The 17247-nt window shown below is 40.7% G+C and overlaps 1 protein-coding gene across 1 annotated transcript in view; it reads left to right on the forward strand.

Moving 5' to 3' along the window:
• LOC110564285 (uncharacterized) overlaps window positions 1-15918 on the forward strand; it is a 35193-nt gene extending 19275 nt beyond the window's left edge. Inside the window, exons 4-6 of the mRNA XM_060370116.1 lie at window positions 10831-11055; window positions 15196-15463; window positions 15734-15918. Coding sequence (XP_060226099.1) covers window positions 10831-11055; window positions 15196-15463; window positions 15734-15799 — 559 coding nt within the window. The 3' untranslated portion in view covers window positions 15800-15918. The remainder of the gene's footprint in view (window positions 1-10830; window positions 11056-15195; window positions 15464-15733) is intronic.
• The last annotated feature ends 1329 nt before the right edge of the window (window positions 15919-17247 follow it).

The raw sequence follows: 17247 nt of genomic DNA on the forward strand, positions 1-17247 counted from the left end.
GATTATCATCCTTTTATCTACTTTATAACTTGACAGAAAGGAATATGAAGTTGATGCCTTGTGTGGAGGTGGGGAGAGGAAGCTGTGCTATTTGGAGCTACCTTCCCTTCTTTAGAACATAGTGGAATCCTGGGATACAGAACCTTTTGCCAATTATGAATGGGTGATAATCTTTCCACAAACAAAGAGTTGGGCTTGGTTCTTGGAGAAATTTGAACTAAGGTTCCCCAAGTTCTGTTTCCAGGTTTTTACAAAGGCTTCATGGAGCTCCTGAATGAGTGTAAGAACCAAAGAGCTGGCAAAGATGTTTTCCTGCATCCTTCCAGAAGAAAGAGCAGATATATTTGGAGGAAAGTTAGATTTTTCGCTCAGTTTTTCTCAATTGCTTCAGAGAAAATTGAATTTTCATTGAATTGTGAGGAAAATGTGGAACCCACGGTAGGAAATTACTCCTAAACCAAATTGGGCAGCGCACAAAGGACTATAAATTTCCACACAGTGAGGCTTCAGCCATAGATGAGTCTTACTTTTGCAGAGTCTCATGTGCCCAGAGGAACTTGGTTACCTTGGGAAGCCTCCTGAGAAGTCTTTGTAACTTGCATTCCCTGCTCTTTCTTTCCTTGTGTGCTCTGGAGTAAGTATAGAAAGAAGGGATGAGCACACAGAGGAAATAGGATGGAGCATTGATGGCACTGTACAAGAGTCGTCATACTTTTTTCTGGGCATTAAAATTACAGGGGTGAGAAGAGGTTGGATTCCACGGTCCCTTTTAACTAATGAGGGAGAGGAGAAAGAGCAGAGACTGTTCAGTGACTTGTCTAGTATCATGTACCCAGTTAACAGCAAGCTGGGATTAGAAAACTACTCATGGTTTGAATTATAACTGCATCAATTTCTACTCTTAGATTACTAGCCATTCTTTCAAAACTGCTCATCGGTCTGTGCCTCATATTGTGCACAGTGCCAGGCACTGTTGATAAAGGACTGAATTACTTAGAGGCAGGTTTGATCTCATGGAGTTTTCTCAGAACTTTGAGGTAGAATAAAAATTAATACCACTGAATATATTATGGAATTAATTAGATGACAATCAAATCAAGACATTCTTGGCATAGTAGTGCTGGCAAAACCAAAAAGAATGCCCCTAGACTGTTTTGCAGGGAAAACTATGTGGAGAGAGGTCTGCACCTCTGAGGTTAGGGAAGTCAGGGCAAGAAGTTCAAGTGCTCCCCTTCAGTTGTTTGCAGTGGTAGGTTTTACTGTTTCCAATCCGGAAGCAGAGTGGCCAACTCCAGTTTCCTCTGCTGTAGCTGAGAGTCTTCAAAAGGCTTCTCAGTCTAATTTTATCACAAGAAGTATCTCATTTGCCTTTTCTTTCTTTCTTTTTTTTTTGGTTTAAACTTTTTATCAAGTGGAAATGCTTGACAATATGAGATAAGAAAGACATGGTGGCTTCCTCCTCGGCACAGCGGCACAGCGGACTCATCTTTCTCAGCGCAGATCTAACTGCCTGGGGTATACAGCCGCTGAGACGGAGCCCCAAGCACTTTAGCGGCAGACAAAAGCCAGCAGTACGTGCCCCGGAGTCCCAGATTCGCGCAGCGGCTGCACCATCCTCCCAGGGCGCGAATCTGCTAGACACCATACTAGCTCCGCAGGATCGCCATCACTGACTGTGCGGCCCGCCCAATCCCACAGTGACAGAGAATACGCTATATACTCACCGAAACCAGGCAGAAACGTCATACAACCTGGACACACCAGGCGCTGGGCCTCCCAAGCTTGGAGAGCACAACAAAGAGATCCCAGGACTTCCCAGAAAGCATTGGGACTAGCAACCCAGTCTCCAGTTATAGCGGGACGTGGCAGCGGAGCAGCACTGAACTGGCGGGGCACCATAGCCCTCCAGTTTAAGACTAACCAGGGCCAAACCAGAGAACAGAGAGCCTGGTTACCCCATCCCTGCTGAACTGACCACCCTGAAATCTCCAGTTGCAGCAAGACCTCAGAACCTGGCAGTGACAGCAGCACAGAACTGGTGGAACACATCAAAGAAGCAGGGCCAAACCAGAGAGCAGAGAGCCCCGGATACCAAGATCTCTGCCAAGAGACCTGCCTGTAAGTGAGTGCACCCTTGAGAATCTGCAGTTCCCCAGATCCTGGGTCCTTCTAAATCAGAAGCCAGGCATCGAACCCCCCTCCCACCCACATACACACTTTGGGAAACAGAGGGGCACTAGGGACATTGAAGTTCCTGCCCTGTGGGCCTGATTGAGGAGCTAAGTCAGTTAATGCCAGAAATTGCGCTGCAATCATCATTAGCGCCTGCGACATATACAGTGCAGAGCCCCTCCCTCACACTCAAGGGTTCAACATTAGCCATCACTCTGTCCCTCGAGAAACTCATCTACGCACACTTACACACACAGACACACACGCGTGCGCGCGCACACACACGCTTGCATTTGCCCCGTTTGCGTCTGCGTACTTTCCTCCCACAGGTACAGCTAGTCCTCAGCACACGCTGAGAGTGCTCAGCTTCCTGAAGAACTCTCCAGACACCAGAGAGAGACAGCACCAGTCTGATCTGCAGAATCCAAAAACAAACAGGGAAGGTTTCAGATAAGCCAATGGCCAGAGGTAGGCGAAAGAACACTTCCAACATAAATCAGGACATCATGACTTCACCAGCAAACCCCAAAATCGATGGATACACCAATTCAGCAGAAGCACAGGAAAATGATTTTAAAGCCATGCTTGCCCAATTATTTGAGGCTCATAAGGAGGAAATGAACAAGTCTTTCAAAGAGATGGCCAGTCAATTGGAGGCAAAGAAAGAAGAAATAGACAATATCCTTAAAGAAACACAGGCAAACATAGCCAAACAAATAGATACACAAGTAGAGGAAAAATTAGTGGCATATAAGAAGGAAATGAAAAAAGAAATAGAGGCCATCGTAGAGAGACAGGAATCCAAATTCAAACACATGAAAGAAATGGTACAAGGCATGAAAACAGAATTAGAATCAATAAAGAAAACACAAAATGAGAAAACCCTTGAGCTGGAGAACTTGGAGAAAAGATCAGGAACCACAAAAGTAAGTATCACCAAGAGAATACAAGAGATGGAAGAGAGAATCTCTGGAGCTGAAGACACACTTGCAGAAATGGATACTTCTTTCAAAGAAAAAGTAAAATCAGAAAAGTTCCAATCACAAAATATCCAAGAAATCAAGGATGCTATGAAAAGACAAAATCTAAGAATAATAGGAATTCACGAAAAAGAAGACTCCAGACTCCAAGGTCCAGGAAATATTTTCAAGAAAATCATAGAAGAAAATTTTCCCAACTTAAAGAAAGAGATGTCCATAAATATACAAGAGGCCTACAGAACTCCAAATAGACTAGACCAGAAAAGAAACACATCACGTCACATCATAGTCAAAACACTAAATCTACAGAACAAAGAAAAGATATTAAAAGCAGCAAGGGAAAAAGGCCAAGTAACATATGAAGGTAGACCTATCAGAATCACACCGGACTTCTCATCAGAAACTATGAAAGCCAGAAGGGCCTGGGCAAGTATCATGGAGACTCTAAGAGATAACAAATGTCAACCCAGACTACTATACCCTGCAAAGCTTTCAATCAACATAGATGGAGAAAACAAAATATTCCATGACAAAACTAAATTTACACAATATCTACACAGCAAACCATCCCTACAGAAGATACTAGAAGGAAAACTCCAATCCAATGAAAACAAATTCACCCAAGAAAACAGGGCATACAGATAATGTCCCAACAAAAATGAAAAGAAAACAAGCAATGAAACAGGGTTAGATCATCGACTCCATTACAAAAGGAACTAACATGCATTGGTCACTATTATCTATCAATATCAATGGACTCAACTCACCAATAAAAAAACACAGGCTAACAGAATGGTTAAGGAAACAGGATCCAACATTCTGTTGCATCCAAGAAACACACCTATGCAACAAAGACAAACACTACCTCAGAGTCAAGGGCTGGAAAACTGTTTTTCAAGCAAACGGTTCCAGAAAACAAGCTGGAGTAGCCATCCTAATATCTAATAAAATAGACTTTCAACCCAAGTTAATCAAAAAAGATAAGGAGGGCCACTATATTCTCATCAAAGGAAAAATCCACCAAGAGGACATCACAATCTTGAATATCTATGCCCCAAATACAAGAGCACCGACATTCGTAAATGAAACATTATTAAAGCTTAAATCATACATTGATCCTAATACCTTAATAGTGGGAGACTTCAACACGCCACTCTCACCAAGGGACAGATCAACTAGACAGACACCAAATAGGGAAATAAAAGCACTCACAGAATCCCTAAATCAAATGGACCTAATAGACGTCTACAGATCATTTCACCCAAACTCAAAAGAGTACACCTTCTTTTCAGCACCGCATGGAACCTTTTCCAAAATAGACCATATAATGGGCCACAAAGCAAGCCTCAACAGATACAAAAGGATTGAAATAATCCCTTGTATACTATCTGACCACCATGGACTAAAGCTCGACCTCAACAACAACAGAAAGAACAAAAAGCCGACACGCACATGGAAACTGAACAACTTACTACTCAATGACAGCTGGGTTAAGGAAGAAATAAAGAAAGAAATTAAAGACTTCCTAGAATTCAATGAAAAGGAAGGCACAACATACCCAAATTTATGGGACACATTGAAAGCAGTGCTCAGAGGAAAATTTATAGCACTAAGTGCCTGCAAGAAGAAATTCGTAACATCACATACAAACAACTTAATGGCCCAACTGAAAACCCTAGAAAAAAAAGAAGCAGATACACCCAAGAGGAGAAGACGGCTGGAAATAATCAAACTAAGGGCTGAAATCAATCAACTAGAAACAAATAAAACTATCCAAAGAATCAATGAAACAAAAAGTTGGTTCTTTGAGAAAATCAACAAGATAGACAAACCCTTAGCCAAACTAACTAAAAAGCAGAGAGAAACTATCTAGATCAGCAAAATCAGAAATGAAAATGGGGACATAACCACAGACATTGAGGAAATCCAAACAATTATTAGGTCATACTACAAAAGCCTATATGCCACAAAATTTGAGAATCTAAATGAAATGGATAATTTTCTTGAAAGATTCCATCTACCAAAACTAAGTCAAAATCAGGTAGAAAGACTGAATAGCCCTATATCTCCCAAAGAAATCAAAGCAGTCATTAACAGTCTCCCCTCCAAAAAAAGCCCTGGACCAGATGGCTTCAGCGCAGAATTCTACAAGACCTTCAAAGAAGTGCTAACTCCAATTCTCCTCAAGCTATTCCACAAAATAGAAACAGAAGGAACACTACCAAACTCATTCTATGAAGCCACAGTCACCTTAATACCTAAACCACACAAAGACCCAACAAAAAAAGAGAACTTTAGGCCTATCTCTCTTATGAACATTGACGCAAAAATACTCAATAAAATACTTGCAAACCGAATCCAAGAACACATCAAAGATATCATCCACCATGACCAAGTAGGCTTCATCCCAGGCATGCAAGGGTGGTTCAACATACGGAAATCCATCAATGTAATCCACTACATAAACAAACTGAAGGAGAAAAACCACATGATTATCTCCTTAGATGCTGAAAAAGCATTTGACAAAGTCCAACACCCATTCATGTTTAAAGTCTTGGAGAGATCAGGGATACAAGGCACATAACTAAACATAGTAAAGGCAATATATAGCAAGCCTATAGCTAACATCAAACTCAATGGAGAGAAACTTAAATCAATCCCACTGAAATCAGGGACAAGACAAGGCTGTCCATTGTCCCCATATCTCTTCAACATAGTACTTGAAGTCCTAGCCAGAGCAATAAGACAACTAAAGGGGATCAAGGGGATACAAATCGGAAAGGAAGAGGTCAAAGTGTCACTATTTGCAGATGATATGATAGTATACATGAGCGACCCCCAAAATTCAACCAGAGAACTCCTTCAGCTGATAAACACCTTCAGCAAAGTGGCAGGATACAAAATCAACTCAAAAAAATCAGAAGCCCTCCTATATACCAAAGACAAAAAGGCTGAGAAAGAAATTAGGGAAACAACACCCTTCACAATAGCCACTAATAACATAAAGTACCTTGGTGTGACTCTAACCAAGCAAGTGAAAGACCTGTTTGAGAAAAACTTCAAGTCTCTGAAGAAAGAAATCGAAGAAGATATCAGAAGATGGAAAGATCTCCCGTGCTCATGGATTGGTAAGATTAACATTGTGAAAATGGCCATACTGCCAAAAGCAATCTACAGATTCAATGCAATTCCCATCAAAATACCAACTCAATTCTTTACAGACCTTGAAAAAAAGATTCTCAGCTTCATATGGAGAAACAAAAAACCCAGAATCTCCAAAACAATCCTGTACGACAACATATCATCTGGAGGTATCTCCATTCCTGATCTCAAGCTGTACTACAGGGCAACAGTAATAAAAACTGCATGGTATTGGCATAGAAACAGAAAGGAGGATCAATGGAACCACATAGAAGACCCAGAACTAAATCCACACACCTATGAATACTCGATATTCGACAAAGAAGCCAATTCCATTCAATGGAAAAAAGACAGCATCTTCAACAAATGGTGCTGGACCAACTGGATGTCTACATGCAGAAAAATGAAAATAGATCCATATTTATCACCCTGCACAAAACTAAAGTCAAAGTGGATCAAGGACCTCAACATAAAACCAGATACCCTTAATCAATTGGAAAAAAAAGTGGGGAGCAGCCTAGAACTCATTGGCACAGGAGACAACTTCCTGAACAGAACACCAACAGCACAGGCTCTAAGAGCAACAATCAATAAATGGGACCTCATGCAACTGAAAAGTTTCTGTAAAGCAAAGGATACCGTCATCAAAACAAAATGACTGCCTATAGATTGGGAAAGAATCTTCACTAACCCTTTATCTGACAGAGGACTAATATCCAGTATATAGAAAGAACTAAAGAAGCTGAAAAGCAGCAATCCAAGTAATCCAATTAAAAAATGGGGAACAGAGCTAAACAGAGAATTCTCCACAGAGGAATATCGAATGGCAGAAAAACACTTAAAGAAATGCTCATCCTCATTAGCCATCAGGGAAATGCAAATCAAAACGACCCTGAGATATCACCTTACACCCATCAGAATGGCCAAGATGAAAAACTCAAGTGATAACAGATGCTGGAGAGGTTGTGGAGAAAGGGGAACCCTCTTCCACTGCTGGTGGGAATGTAAGCTGGTACAACCACTCTGGAAAGCTATCTGGCGCTTTCTAAGACAAATAGGAATAGTGCTTCCTCCAGACCCAGCTATACCACTGCTAGGTATATACCCAAAGTTTGTTCAAGTACACAAAAAGGACACTTGCTCAACCATGTTTATAGCAGCTCTATTTGTAATAGCCAGAACCTGGAAACAACCCAGATGTCCATCAACGGTGGAATGGGTCCAGAAATTGTGGTATTTTTATACAATGGAATACTACTCAGCAATCAAAAAGGAGGAAATCATGAAATTTGCAGGCAAATGGTGGGATCTAGAAAAGATCATTCTGAGTGAAATATCCCAGAAGGAGAAAGACAAACATGGGATATACTCACTTATATAGACCTATAAGATATGATAAACATAATGAAATCTATACACTTAAAAAAGATAATCAATTGAGCAGACATGGGGTAAGATGATCAATCCTCATTTAGAAAGACAGATGGGATGTGCATTGAAAGTATGACAGGAGTCTACTGAGCGCATCTGAAAGACTCTAACTAGCAGTGTTTTCAAAGCAAAGACTCATGACCAAACCTTTGGCAGAGTACAGGGAATCATAAGAAAGAAGGGGAGTTAGTCTGATGGGGAAAGGATAGGAGCTCCACAAGGACCAAATATATCTGGGCACAGGGTCTTTTCTGAGACTGACATTCAACCAAGGACCATGTATGGATATAACCTAGAACCTCCACTCAGATGTAGCCTGTGGTAGCTCAGTAACCAATTGGTTTCCCAAAGTGAGGGGAACAGGGACTATTTCTAACAGGAACTCAATGACTGGCTCTTTGGTCTCCCCACCCCCGAAGGGAGGAGCAGTCCTGTTAGGCCACAGAGGAGGGCTTTGCAGCCAGTCCTGAAGATAACTGATAAAACAGGATCAGATGAATGGGGAGGAGGTCCCCCCTATCAGTGGACTTGGAAAGGGGCATGGTGGAGATGAGGGAGGGAGGGAGGGACTGGGAGGGAATGAGGGATCGGGACACGGCTGGGATACAGAGTTAATAAAATATAACTGATAAATAAAAAAAAAAAAGAAAGACATGGTGATACAATAATGTGTGACTGTGGTCTTAGACTTAGTGCCTGGAGAAAGGTTCTAGGAGAATAAAAGATGAAGAAATAATTATGCCTTCCATAGGAAACTGTCAGAAGCAGCAGTTGGGTGAGAACACGAGAAGGTGGGATGAGAATGTATTTGGACAAGCTCTGTAAAATTACCTGTGTGCCTCTGTGACAGTGCTGAGAATGGACGTTAGGCCTCACACTAGAAAGTGCTCTTTTCCTAATCTCTATTCCAAGTCCTTGTGTGTGATTTTTGACCTAAGAAATGGACTGACCAATAGTTCAAGGAAATATATTCTATTGCAGGTTTTAAACAATTTGGAAAAAAAATAAAGAGCAAAAACAAACTGTGATTTTTAAAAAATGTTTACTCGTCTATTTTTAAGCAAAGTCCATGCTTAATTTTAAGTCTGTATGACTCACTTCCCTTCTTTGCAAAGCAAGGCTAAAAGAATTTGTCTATTTGTCTACTTATTAAAACGAATTCCTCCAGCTTGTGTCCTTCTGGTCCTCCATAGACAAAACCCCAGGTGTCCCACCTTTACTTGGCTCTCTGGATTATTTAGGTCTTTCTTCCTCTGCCTCTTCATCACAGGGTGAAATTACTACATTCAAAACCACCTGCACCTCAGTTCATTGGATCCAGCACATTTACGTTCCATCTGTTAACTTTCAGGGTTTTCCACTTAAATCAGTGCTTCACATCTCTGGGTGCAAATTAGAAGCGCCTGGCAAGCTTTTAACATGTAGAGCTGCCCGCATTCCACCTGGAGAATCTGAATCTGTTGTTTCACGGGCATGCTAGCACATCGTTGCTTTAAAAACTCCCTTACGTGATTATAGTTAAGTAGCTGCATTGAGAATCAAAATGAGAATTCTTGTAGACTGTAGTTGATTATTCTCTTCTCTTTCAGAAGGCTACAAAATCCTACGTACTTATCCAGGTTTATTCTGTAAGTCTGGGTAGATCAGAAAGCAGGAAAGTGGGAATGTTGTCAGTGAGCTAAATTTCTCCTTCTTGCTTTCTTATTCCCTTCTGGACCCAGTTCATGGGGTGATGCTCCTTGTGATGGTACTCCCTTATCATTCGTGGGTGCCTTCCCTCTCTGGTTAGTCCTATCTGGAAATGTCCTTACTAACACATTCAATAGTGTGCCTCACTAACGCGCTAGCCATTTTAAGTATTTATTAGCATATGTTAGTTATAAATGATGAGTGTCATTACATTTTCATGCATGTATATAGTGCTTTTGAGTCATATTAGCCCCCTTCTCTTTCTTCTCCCACTCTTGTTCATTTTGCTCTTTTCAACTAGAAGGGGTGTTTGTGTGTATTATATATGTATAATACCTTTTTTGCCTTTTAAAGCCTTTTTGGTTGATGCCTCAACTCTGTAAGCTGCACTGTTCTGCATTTGGAGATGAGTATCCTTTAATGATTCAGCATCACCTGCTGTGACAACTTTCTCCTTTCCCACATCAGCGTTCAGTTTGAAGTAAAATTTCTAGTCACCAGAGTGGGCTTGCTGGTTAATTTTCAGAGAACTCCTTATTAGAACGACTGATTCCTATTTCTGACTCAATTACTAAGCCAGTGTGACTTTAAGTATGCTAAAGAGCACTGGGTATTTCACATTGTAAATGGAGATAAAAGTACATTGTGTAGGTATTTGAAAATCGCCATGTAGACTGTGATAATGCTCAGCAGCATATTAAAGTCAACCAGGTTTTTTTTCATGCATAGAACTAGGATTCATTTCCTAATTTTAAAATGGGTCACATGGTTTTCTGAAAGGATGCATGCAGGATTAAGATTATATTTCCTAAAAGGACAAATGGATAATAAAAAGGATTATTGAGCATCTATGTATAAAAACTTCCCTTTTATTAATTCTGTGTTTTGTCCAAACTTACAAGAGAACATTTTACAGCCCCTGAAATCTTGATCTATTTGCCAAGCTTTCTATCTAACTTAAAGCCATTGAAATGGACTGAAACCTTTGTGTGGGTAATAATTTGTTTTACTAATTAATGGAGGTGTTATTCATAAACAAGCAAGCCCAGCTGCTAGTGGAGTCCTCTTGTCCCTGGCATAGTTTACTTCTTGCTGGGGGAAACCCATAAACCAAAATCCACAGAGAAGGGTAAGACAGGTGCTATCCATCATTGCTAGCACAAACATTATCTCTTTACCCCACATTGTGCAGGGAGTTGGTCTGCCATGAATTTTATCACTGGCAGCATGTCATACATTGGGGCCAGTGACCAGACAGGGGTTGTACTTCTCTTGGACTGATGGTGTTTCCCTGTACCTGTAGGTCTTAGAGATATAAAAAGCAGCTTAACAAAATGCTAGAGGAGTGAGTGGCTCTGCTACTTCCTAAATAGGCAGCAAACAGGAATTAGAGATGGGGTGTGGGTGTGGACGGGAGGTGGGTGTGGGTGTGGGTGGGTGGAGTGAGCACACGAACGAAAGTGAGAACAGAAGAAGCAGGAAGTAAAACAAGACGATGGTATAAACATAAGCTCTGCACAGGAAAGAAGACATGGGAAATAAAGTGGCATAAGGAACACAGCAACAGAAAGAAAGCTGAATGCCTCTACTCCCCAGACCCCAGAAAGTTGCTTAGGTTTAATGTGCGATATATTGGGTTAAGGTAAGTCTAGTAAGTTCTAAGGGTTTGCTCTGCTGTGTCTGTTTTCCAGGAAGCCTTTTGTTTTCAAAGTGTTTACTAATTTCTCTCCATTCTGCCCTTTCAATAAATGAGACCGGTGAGGAGGCAAGCTTGTGATAAAGCAAGCAAGCGAATGCACAAAACCTAACCCTTTTAGAGTGAGGTTTTATTGCCTGTGCTTTGGGGATTTGTATGTAAAATTTATACTTTCAATTCTGACATTTAAGTCTGAAATCACTTTGACTTGATTTTTGCATGTGATTTAAGATAAAGGTCCTCTGCACACATATTCAGTCTTTCCCAGTCTCATTTGTTGTTGAGACTATCCTTTTCCATTTTGTCTGTTCTTGGCATTTTGGCTCTAAGTCAATTGGCCATGAATACACAGGTTTATTTCTCAGCTCTCTGTCCTGTTCCAGGGGCTCATGAATCTCTTTTAGTGCCAGTACCATGCTGTTCTCCCTAGCATAGGCTCAGTCTAGGGTTGTAGGATCTGGTTACATCATCACATATTTTTGTAAACTTCCCCAAAAGAACCATGATCTTCAGAATGCTACTCCATTTCTTTTCTGATGTTCTTTCCCAATGCTTTGTCTCAAATTCAATGATACTGGGGGCATATTTAGTAATAGGCTAAATTTAGTAACAGTCCAGTTAAGGATGCATTTAGATGGGTTTCAATATATTTTAGGGAGTTTTAAGCAACTTAAGTTGTCAATTTGACAGTATGTAAAACCATTTAGGGAACAAGTGTCTGGTGGTGACTATGAGAAATTCTCTTGATTAAGTTAGTAGAGGTGGGAAAATCCACCTAAATATTGGCAGAAGCAATTCAGGCTTGGTTCTGGACTGAATAAAAAGGAGCAAGCCAAAGGAACACAAGTTTTCATCCCTCTGCTTCCTGACTGTAGATGAAGTGTGACCAGTTGCTCTTGCTGCCAGGATTTCTCCACCATTATGCACTCTGACTTGAAACTCTGAGACTTGAACCCTTTCCTTAAGTTTCTTGCAGATAATTTTGTTGCAGCAACTTGAAAAGGAAGCAATAACAGAAAAGGGTCTTAGGTGCTCAGTTTCATTATATCATTAAACCATTCCATGAGAGACAAACATATGAGAAAATTCTGTTTCTGAAAAAAAATGAATTCTTTATTCTCTTTCTCTCAGCAAAAATGAAAGTCAAAAGAAACAATAAGACAGTAAATAACAGAACAAAAACACACAGAAAACATAGATACCATTTTGTGTTGGCCAACTATTCCTGGGCATTAGACTGACACGGAGTATGGTACATGCATCCAGTGATACCCCATTGGAGAAAACTTATTTTCCCTTTCCCAGCAAACATCAATTGCAAATAGCTTCTTGGTTAAGGTGGGACTTTGTTTACTTCCTTACAAAGTGCTGAGACGTTGTTTGTTTTGAACTTGTGCAGGTCTCATGCCTCGCTGCTACAGTCTCTGCAAGTTTATACATATACAAGTTCTCTTCTACCTGGAGAATGCTGTTTTCCTGGAGACATCCACCACCTCTTGTTCTCTTCTTCTTCAGCATAGCTCCCTGAACCTTCAGAAGAAGGGTTTGATAAAGATATGCCACTTAGGGATGAGTGACCTAACAACTCTCATTGTTTTCACCTAGATGCTTAATTACCATCCACTGCAAGAAGATGACTCTGATGAGGATTGAGCAGTGCTCTGATTGATTGGTATGGCAGTACGACTTCAGGAGTAATATTATTACTATGTTCCTTTGGCAAAACAACACTAGTAGTAGGATAACCACTAGGGCCCATGACCTACCTGGTCTCAGGTTTTTGATTACTTTAGGAATGTCCAGTATGGGTTCTATCTCATGAAATGGGCCTTAAGTCCAATCAAAATGTGTTGGTTACTCCCATAGCATTTAGGCCACTACTGCACCGGTTTATCTGGCAGGCAGGTCACTGTTGTAAACTTCAAGGTTTGTAAGTAGGAGAAATTGATTTCTTCTCTCCTGGTAGTGTGAAATGTACCTTTCAGCACCATGAATGCTAGTCAATAGGAGTTAAGTTTCTAGTTGGGCACAAGCTTAATTTTTCCATGTTTGATGATGTAAGTAAGTGATGTCTTCAGCAATAGGGCCTTTTCATCAGGTTGTGGAGGGGTGAAAAGAATATAAAAGTCAGAGGACCAAGAAGTCTGCTGTAAGATTGTGTATACTAGAAATGCTAGGGAAGCTAAGCCCATGATACCTCACATATGATGACTAAACAAAATTAAAGCAATGACACCAACAGCCATGCTAACATAGAAGAGAAATGTTACATGGGGACCCAGCCATGGATAAAAAAATATAAGCAACAAATGACTTCTGGGAGAGGGAGAATTAACTTTCCCTAGGATAAGCTCCTTATTGGTTATCCAATACCAAGTGTTCAGTCCTGAAATCATATATGTATATGCAAATCCATATATATGCAACACTTAAATTATATCTATATATTTATTCATATATATAACAATAAAAATCAAAGAAAAAGAGGCTAAGAATTTGAGAAGAAAATAAATGGCATGAGATGTGTTGGAGCAAAAGAAAGGGGGAAAATGATAATTACATTTTAATTTAAAAATAAAATGTAAAAAAATCTGCACACTAAAGTAGGAGAGGGAAAACATTCCTTTTCCTTTGTGGTGGTTTAAATGAGAATGGCTCCCATAGGCTCATATATTTGAATTTATGGTTGCCAGTTGGGCTGTTTAGGAAGGATTAGGACATGTGACCTTGTTGGAAAAGATATGTCACTGGGGGTGCACTTTGAGGTTTCAGAAGTCCCATATCAGGACCAGTGTCTCTGTCTCTCTGCCTTCTGCTTGTGGGTAAGACATAGCTCTCAGTTACTGCTCCAGCACATTGCTTGTTTACTACCATGTCTCCTGCCTTTATGGCCATGAACTCACCCCCTGAAACTGTAAGCAAGCCCCCAATTAAATGCCTTCTTTATAATTTGCCTTGGTCATGGTGTCTCTTCACAGCAAAAGACAGCAAAAGACACTAATACAGTTCCACAAACTGATGCTATGAGATAAACTGCCCACAGACATATTAGTAAAAAAATGGTAGTCATATCTATTCCATGTATGAAGGGACATCACGTAAAAGAAAAGTGAGTACTTCCCAACCCAGTAAATATAACTTTTTCATACAGAAGGAGGAAGGAGGGATGTGGGCAATATTCCTAAGCATGCTCAGGAATACTATCCTTAACTGAGCATGTTCAGCCATAGGCACTCCCACAAAGCTTTTCCTGTGTGAGGAACGATGGGCTCAGTGAGTGAAATCACCACAGTTACCTTGAGGAGGGCATTGCTTTGTCAATTAATCCCACTCTCCTTAGCTGCTACAGGTGGAGAAGTGTTTTTCTCATGTTCTTTTCTTGTCCAGGTGTGTTTGGGATTCACCCTCACCAAGATGCATTCAGTTACCAATGAGACTCTTTAATTGTTCAGGATTTAGCTACCTCTATTTAGTCTTTTCAGGGTAACTTCTTTAAGACTTTTAAGTTATGCATGAAACAAGAAGGAAAACAAATTAAGCCCTGCCAGAAAGCAACTTAGCCCCATCACGTCAGCATAGCCCCTAGCAGTTGACTTAATTATCACATTTGCCCAAGGATTCTTCTAGATTCAGATTCACAGCTCCACTCCGAATTTATGATTCCAGTAAGCATTCCAATCAATTTGCCCACATGAACAGATCTGATTGTCTTTCCTTGTGTGTCCTTTTTATTTCATTTTTTTTTTAAGTCAACACAAATCCTAACACGATGTGAATGAAGTTAGGCACATAATGCAATAGCTGACAGGATGCTTGGACAGCTCTGAAAATCCATTATCACCTCTCCCTGATACAGAACGTCACTAGTTTAGATAGAGTTTACCAACTTTAGTTTAGAAAGAGTTTACTAGCTTTCCTTTGCCAAGTAAATGCAGAGACTGAGTCCACGTGTGCAGTACAGCACTACCGTCAATCCAGCGAGGTTTAGGCATTAAAGACGAGGAGGTGAGCAAGGCTGTCAGCTTGGAGGAACTGTGTGAATTTACAGAGTCCAGAGAACGCACAACTGTCCAACTCTGTTCACAGAAACTTGAATGACGAAAACTCTGACAGGGTCAGACAGGGGATAAACAATTCCTCGGAGGAGAGGAGAAGCCTGGCCTGGAGATGGATCTTAAAGGAACTGGAAGTAGTTCCGTGGGAAGTGGAGGAGGCTGCTTGGCCGTGGGGGACAGCTGATGCAGGACATATGACAGGTCCACCATCCATCGCAGGAAGTAATGTTTGGAAGAAGCACCAAGCCTGGGCATCTGGACCAAGAGAATTCTGGAAGGCAGCAGGCCATCATTTTCCAGTATGTCTGAAAATTCTGATGCTTGAAATAAGAACAGATTCATGGGAGTCTTTAAACTAATGGGCAGGTCACTGTGAAGGAAGGCTGGAACTGTTGATGGTAGGGGGACCAGTCACAGAATAAACAGAGTCAGCACATAGAAGGGCATGGCTGTCTGCCTCCTGCTGCTTGATGGTGCCTTGTACACTTGAAAGAGTCCTCTGTGTCAAGCTTAATAAGTTGGTCTCTTGCATCAGCTCACTCCGCTGACCACACTGCTTTGTTTTCCAGGCCAAACACAAATACCATCAGGATGAGGCTAGAAGAAGAATGATTATGTCATGTAATAAGGGCTGACTGTGATCAAGACAATTGGAAGAATGAATCTCTCTTCCAAGAAAATTCAAGTTCAATACATCTTAGCTGAATACACTTTATACATCTTTTAGTCACATTAAAATTTTTTATTTTTATTGTGGCATGTTGGTGTGTATGTGTGTGTACAAGCACAAATGAGCATGCAGACTTTGTGTCTGTGTGTGTGAACTTGTGTAGAGTTGGGTCACTTTGGTGAACCTCTTCAGGTTATAAACTTACCCTACTTTCAGCCTGAGCTCTGTGACCAGATGAAGATTCCCGTCACCAACAATCAAGTTTTTTCTGCCACCATGCCTTCCCTGTCATAATTGAGTATATTTCTGGAACTGTAAGTCAACATAAATGTCTCCTCCCTTAAAATGCTCTGCCAGTTATTTGATCACAGAGACAGAAAAAGTAACTAATACAAGGCTGAGAGAAAAAAAGCTATTCTTGAAGAGAATGTTCCAGAGTATGAATTCTCAAGGGAAACAGACTTAGACTTCCAATTTAAATGGCACCAAGCACATCTATAAGTCCAGAGTAATGAAACTCAATTCCACCCTAGCATGGACAGAAGTGACAAGCTCAGTTAGTGTTACCAGTTGTGCTGGAAAAGAGGGTGGTGGGGAGTATGCAGAGGTCGGGGTGTACAGGCTGACAGTCTGAGGAGCAGGACTGGGGAGGAAGAGACACCCTGCAGAGGTCACCAGGAAGCCAGAAAGCATATTTAAAGGCAGGATGCTCATAGACAGGAGAATGTAGCTCTGTTTTCTTTAAATACTTATCATGAAGCACTTCCATGGAGAGAGTTTTCCAAGAGCAAGCTGCAAACACTTGCTGTTGCCAGAAGCTGCCTCGTGGTTTGCCATCCCAGGCAGCTGCCTGAACCCAAAACTGGGAACCACACAGTCAAATTTAAATACAAGCTGAGATTAACTTACTTCTCTCCAGTGTTTATGTATTTCTCTAGAATGAAAGCGTTTTAGCAATGACGTGGCAGTCATTAGGAAGATGGGATGTCACAGCAAGCCAATCACAGACACAATGAAAATACAGGCATCTTTGCATATTTTTCAATAGTCTACTATGTTCTCTTAGAATAAAATTTAGGCTCCCAGTTTTAAACATAAATGCATACAAATGTCCTTTTCTTCAAATGTGAATAGAAATATGACAGAAATTCATTGGTTTTGTTCAACATGAAAGGACAATGTCTACATTTCTGGATAAAAAGGCAAAATTTTTGAGATTGACCTTAAAGGTTGTTTTCATATATTAAAATGAAAGCCATTCTTCTAGAAAAATACATAGTATATGTTCATACATAGGAACATACAAAGGAAAAATTTATAGTGCTTTCAAAAGAAAGATAAGCCCGCTCCAGAACACCAATATTCACAAAAATAAAGGGCAAGGGACAACAGTGTCAACTGTGGGTCACTAAA

The sequence above is a fragment of the Meriones unguiculatus genome, chromosome 17 (genome assembly GCF_030254825.1).
Source record: "Meriones unguiculatus strain TT.TT164.6M chromosome 17, Bangor_MerUng_6.1, whole genome shotgun sequence".
Lineage (NCBI taxonomy): Eukaryota > Metazoa > Chordata > Mammalia > Rodentia > Muridae > Meriones > Meriones unguiculatus.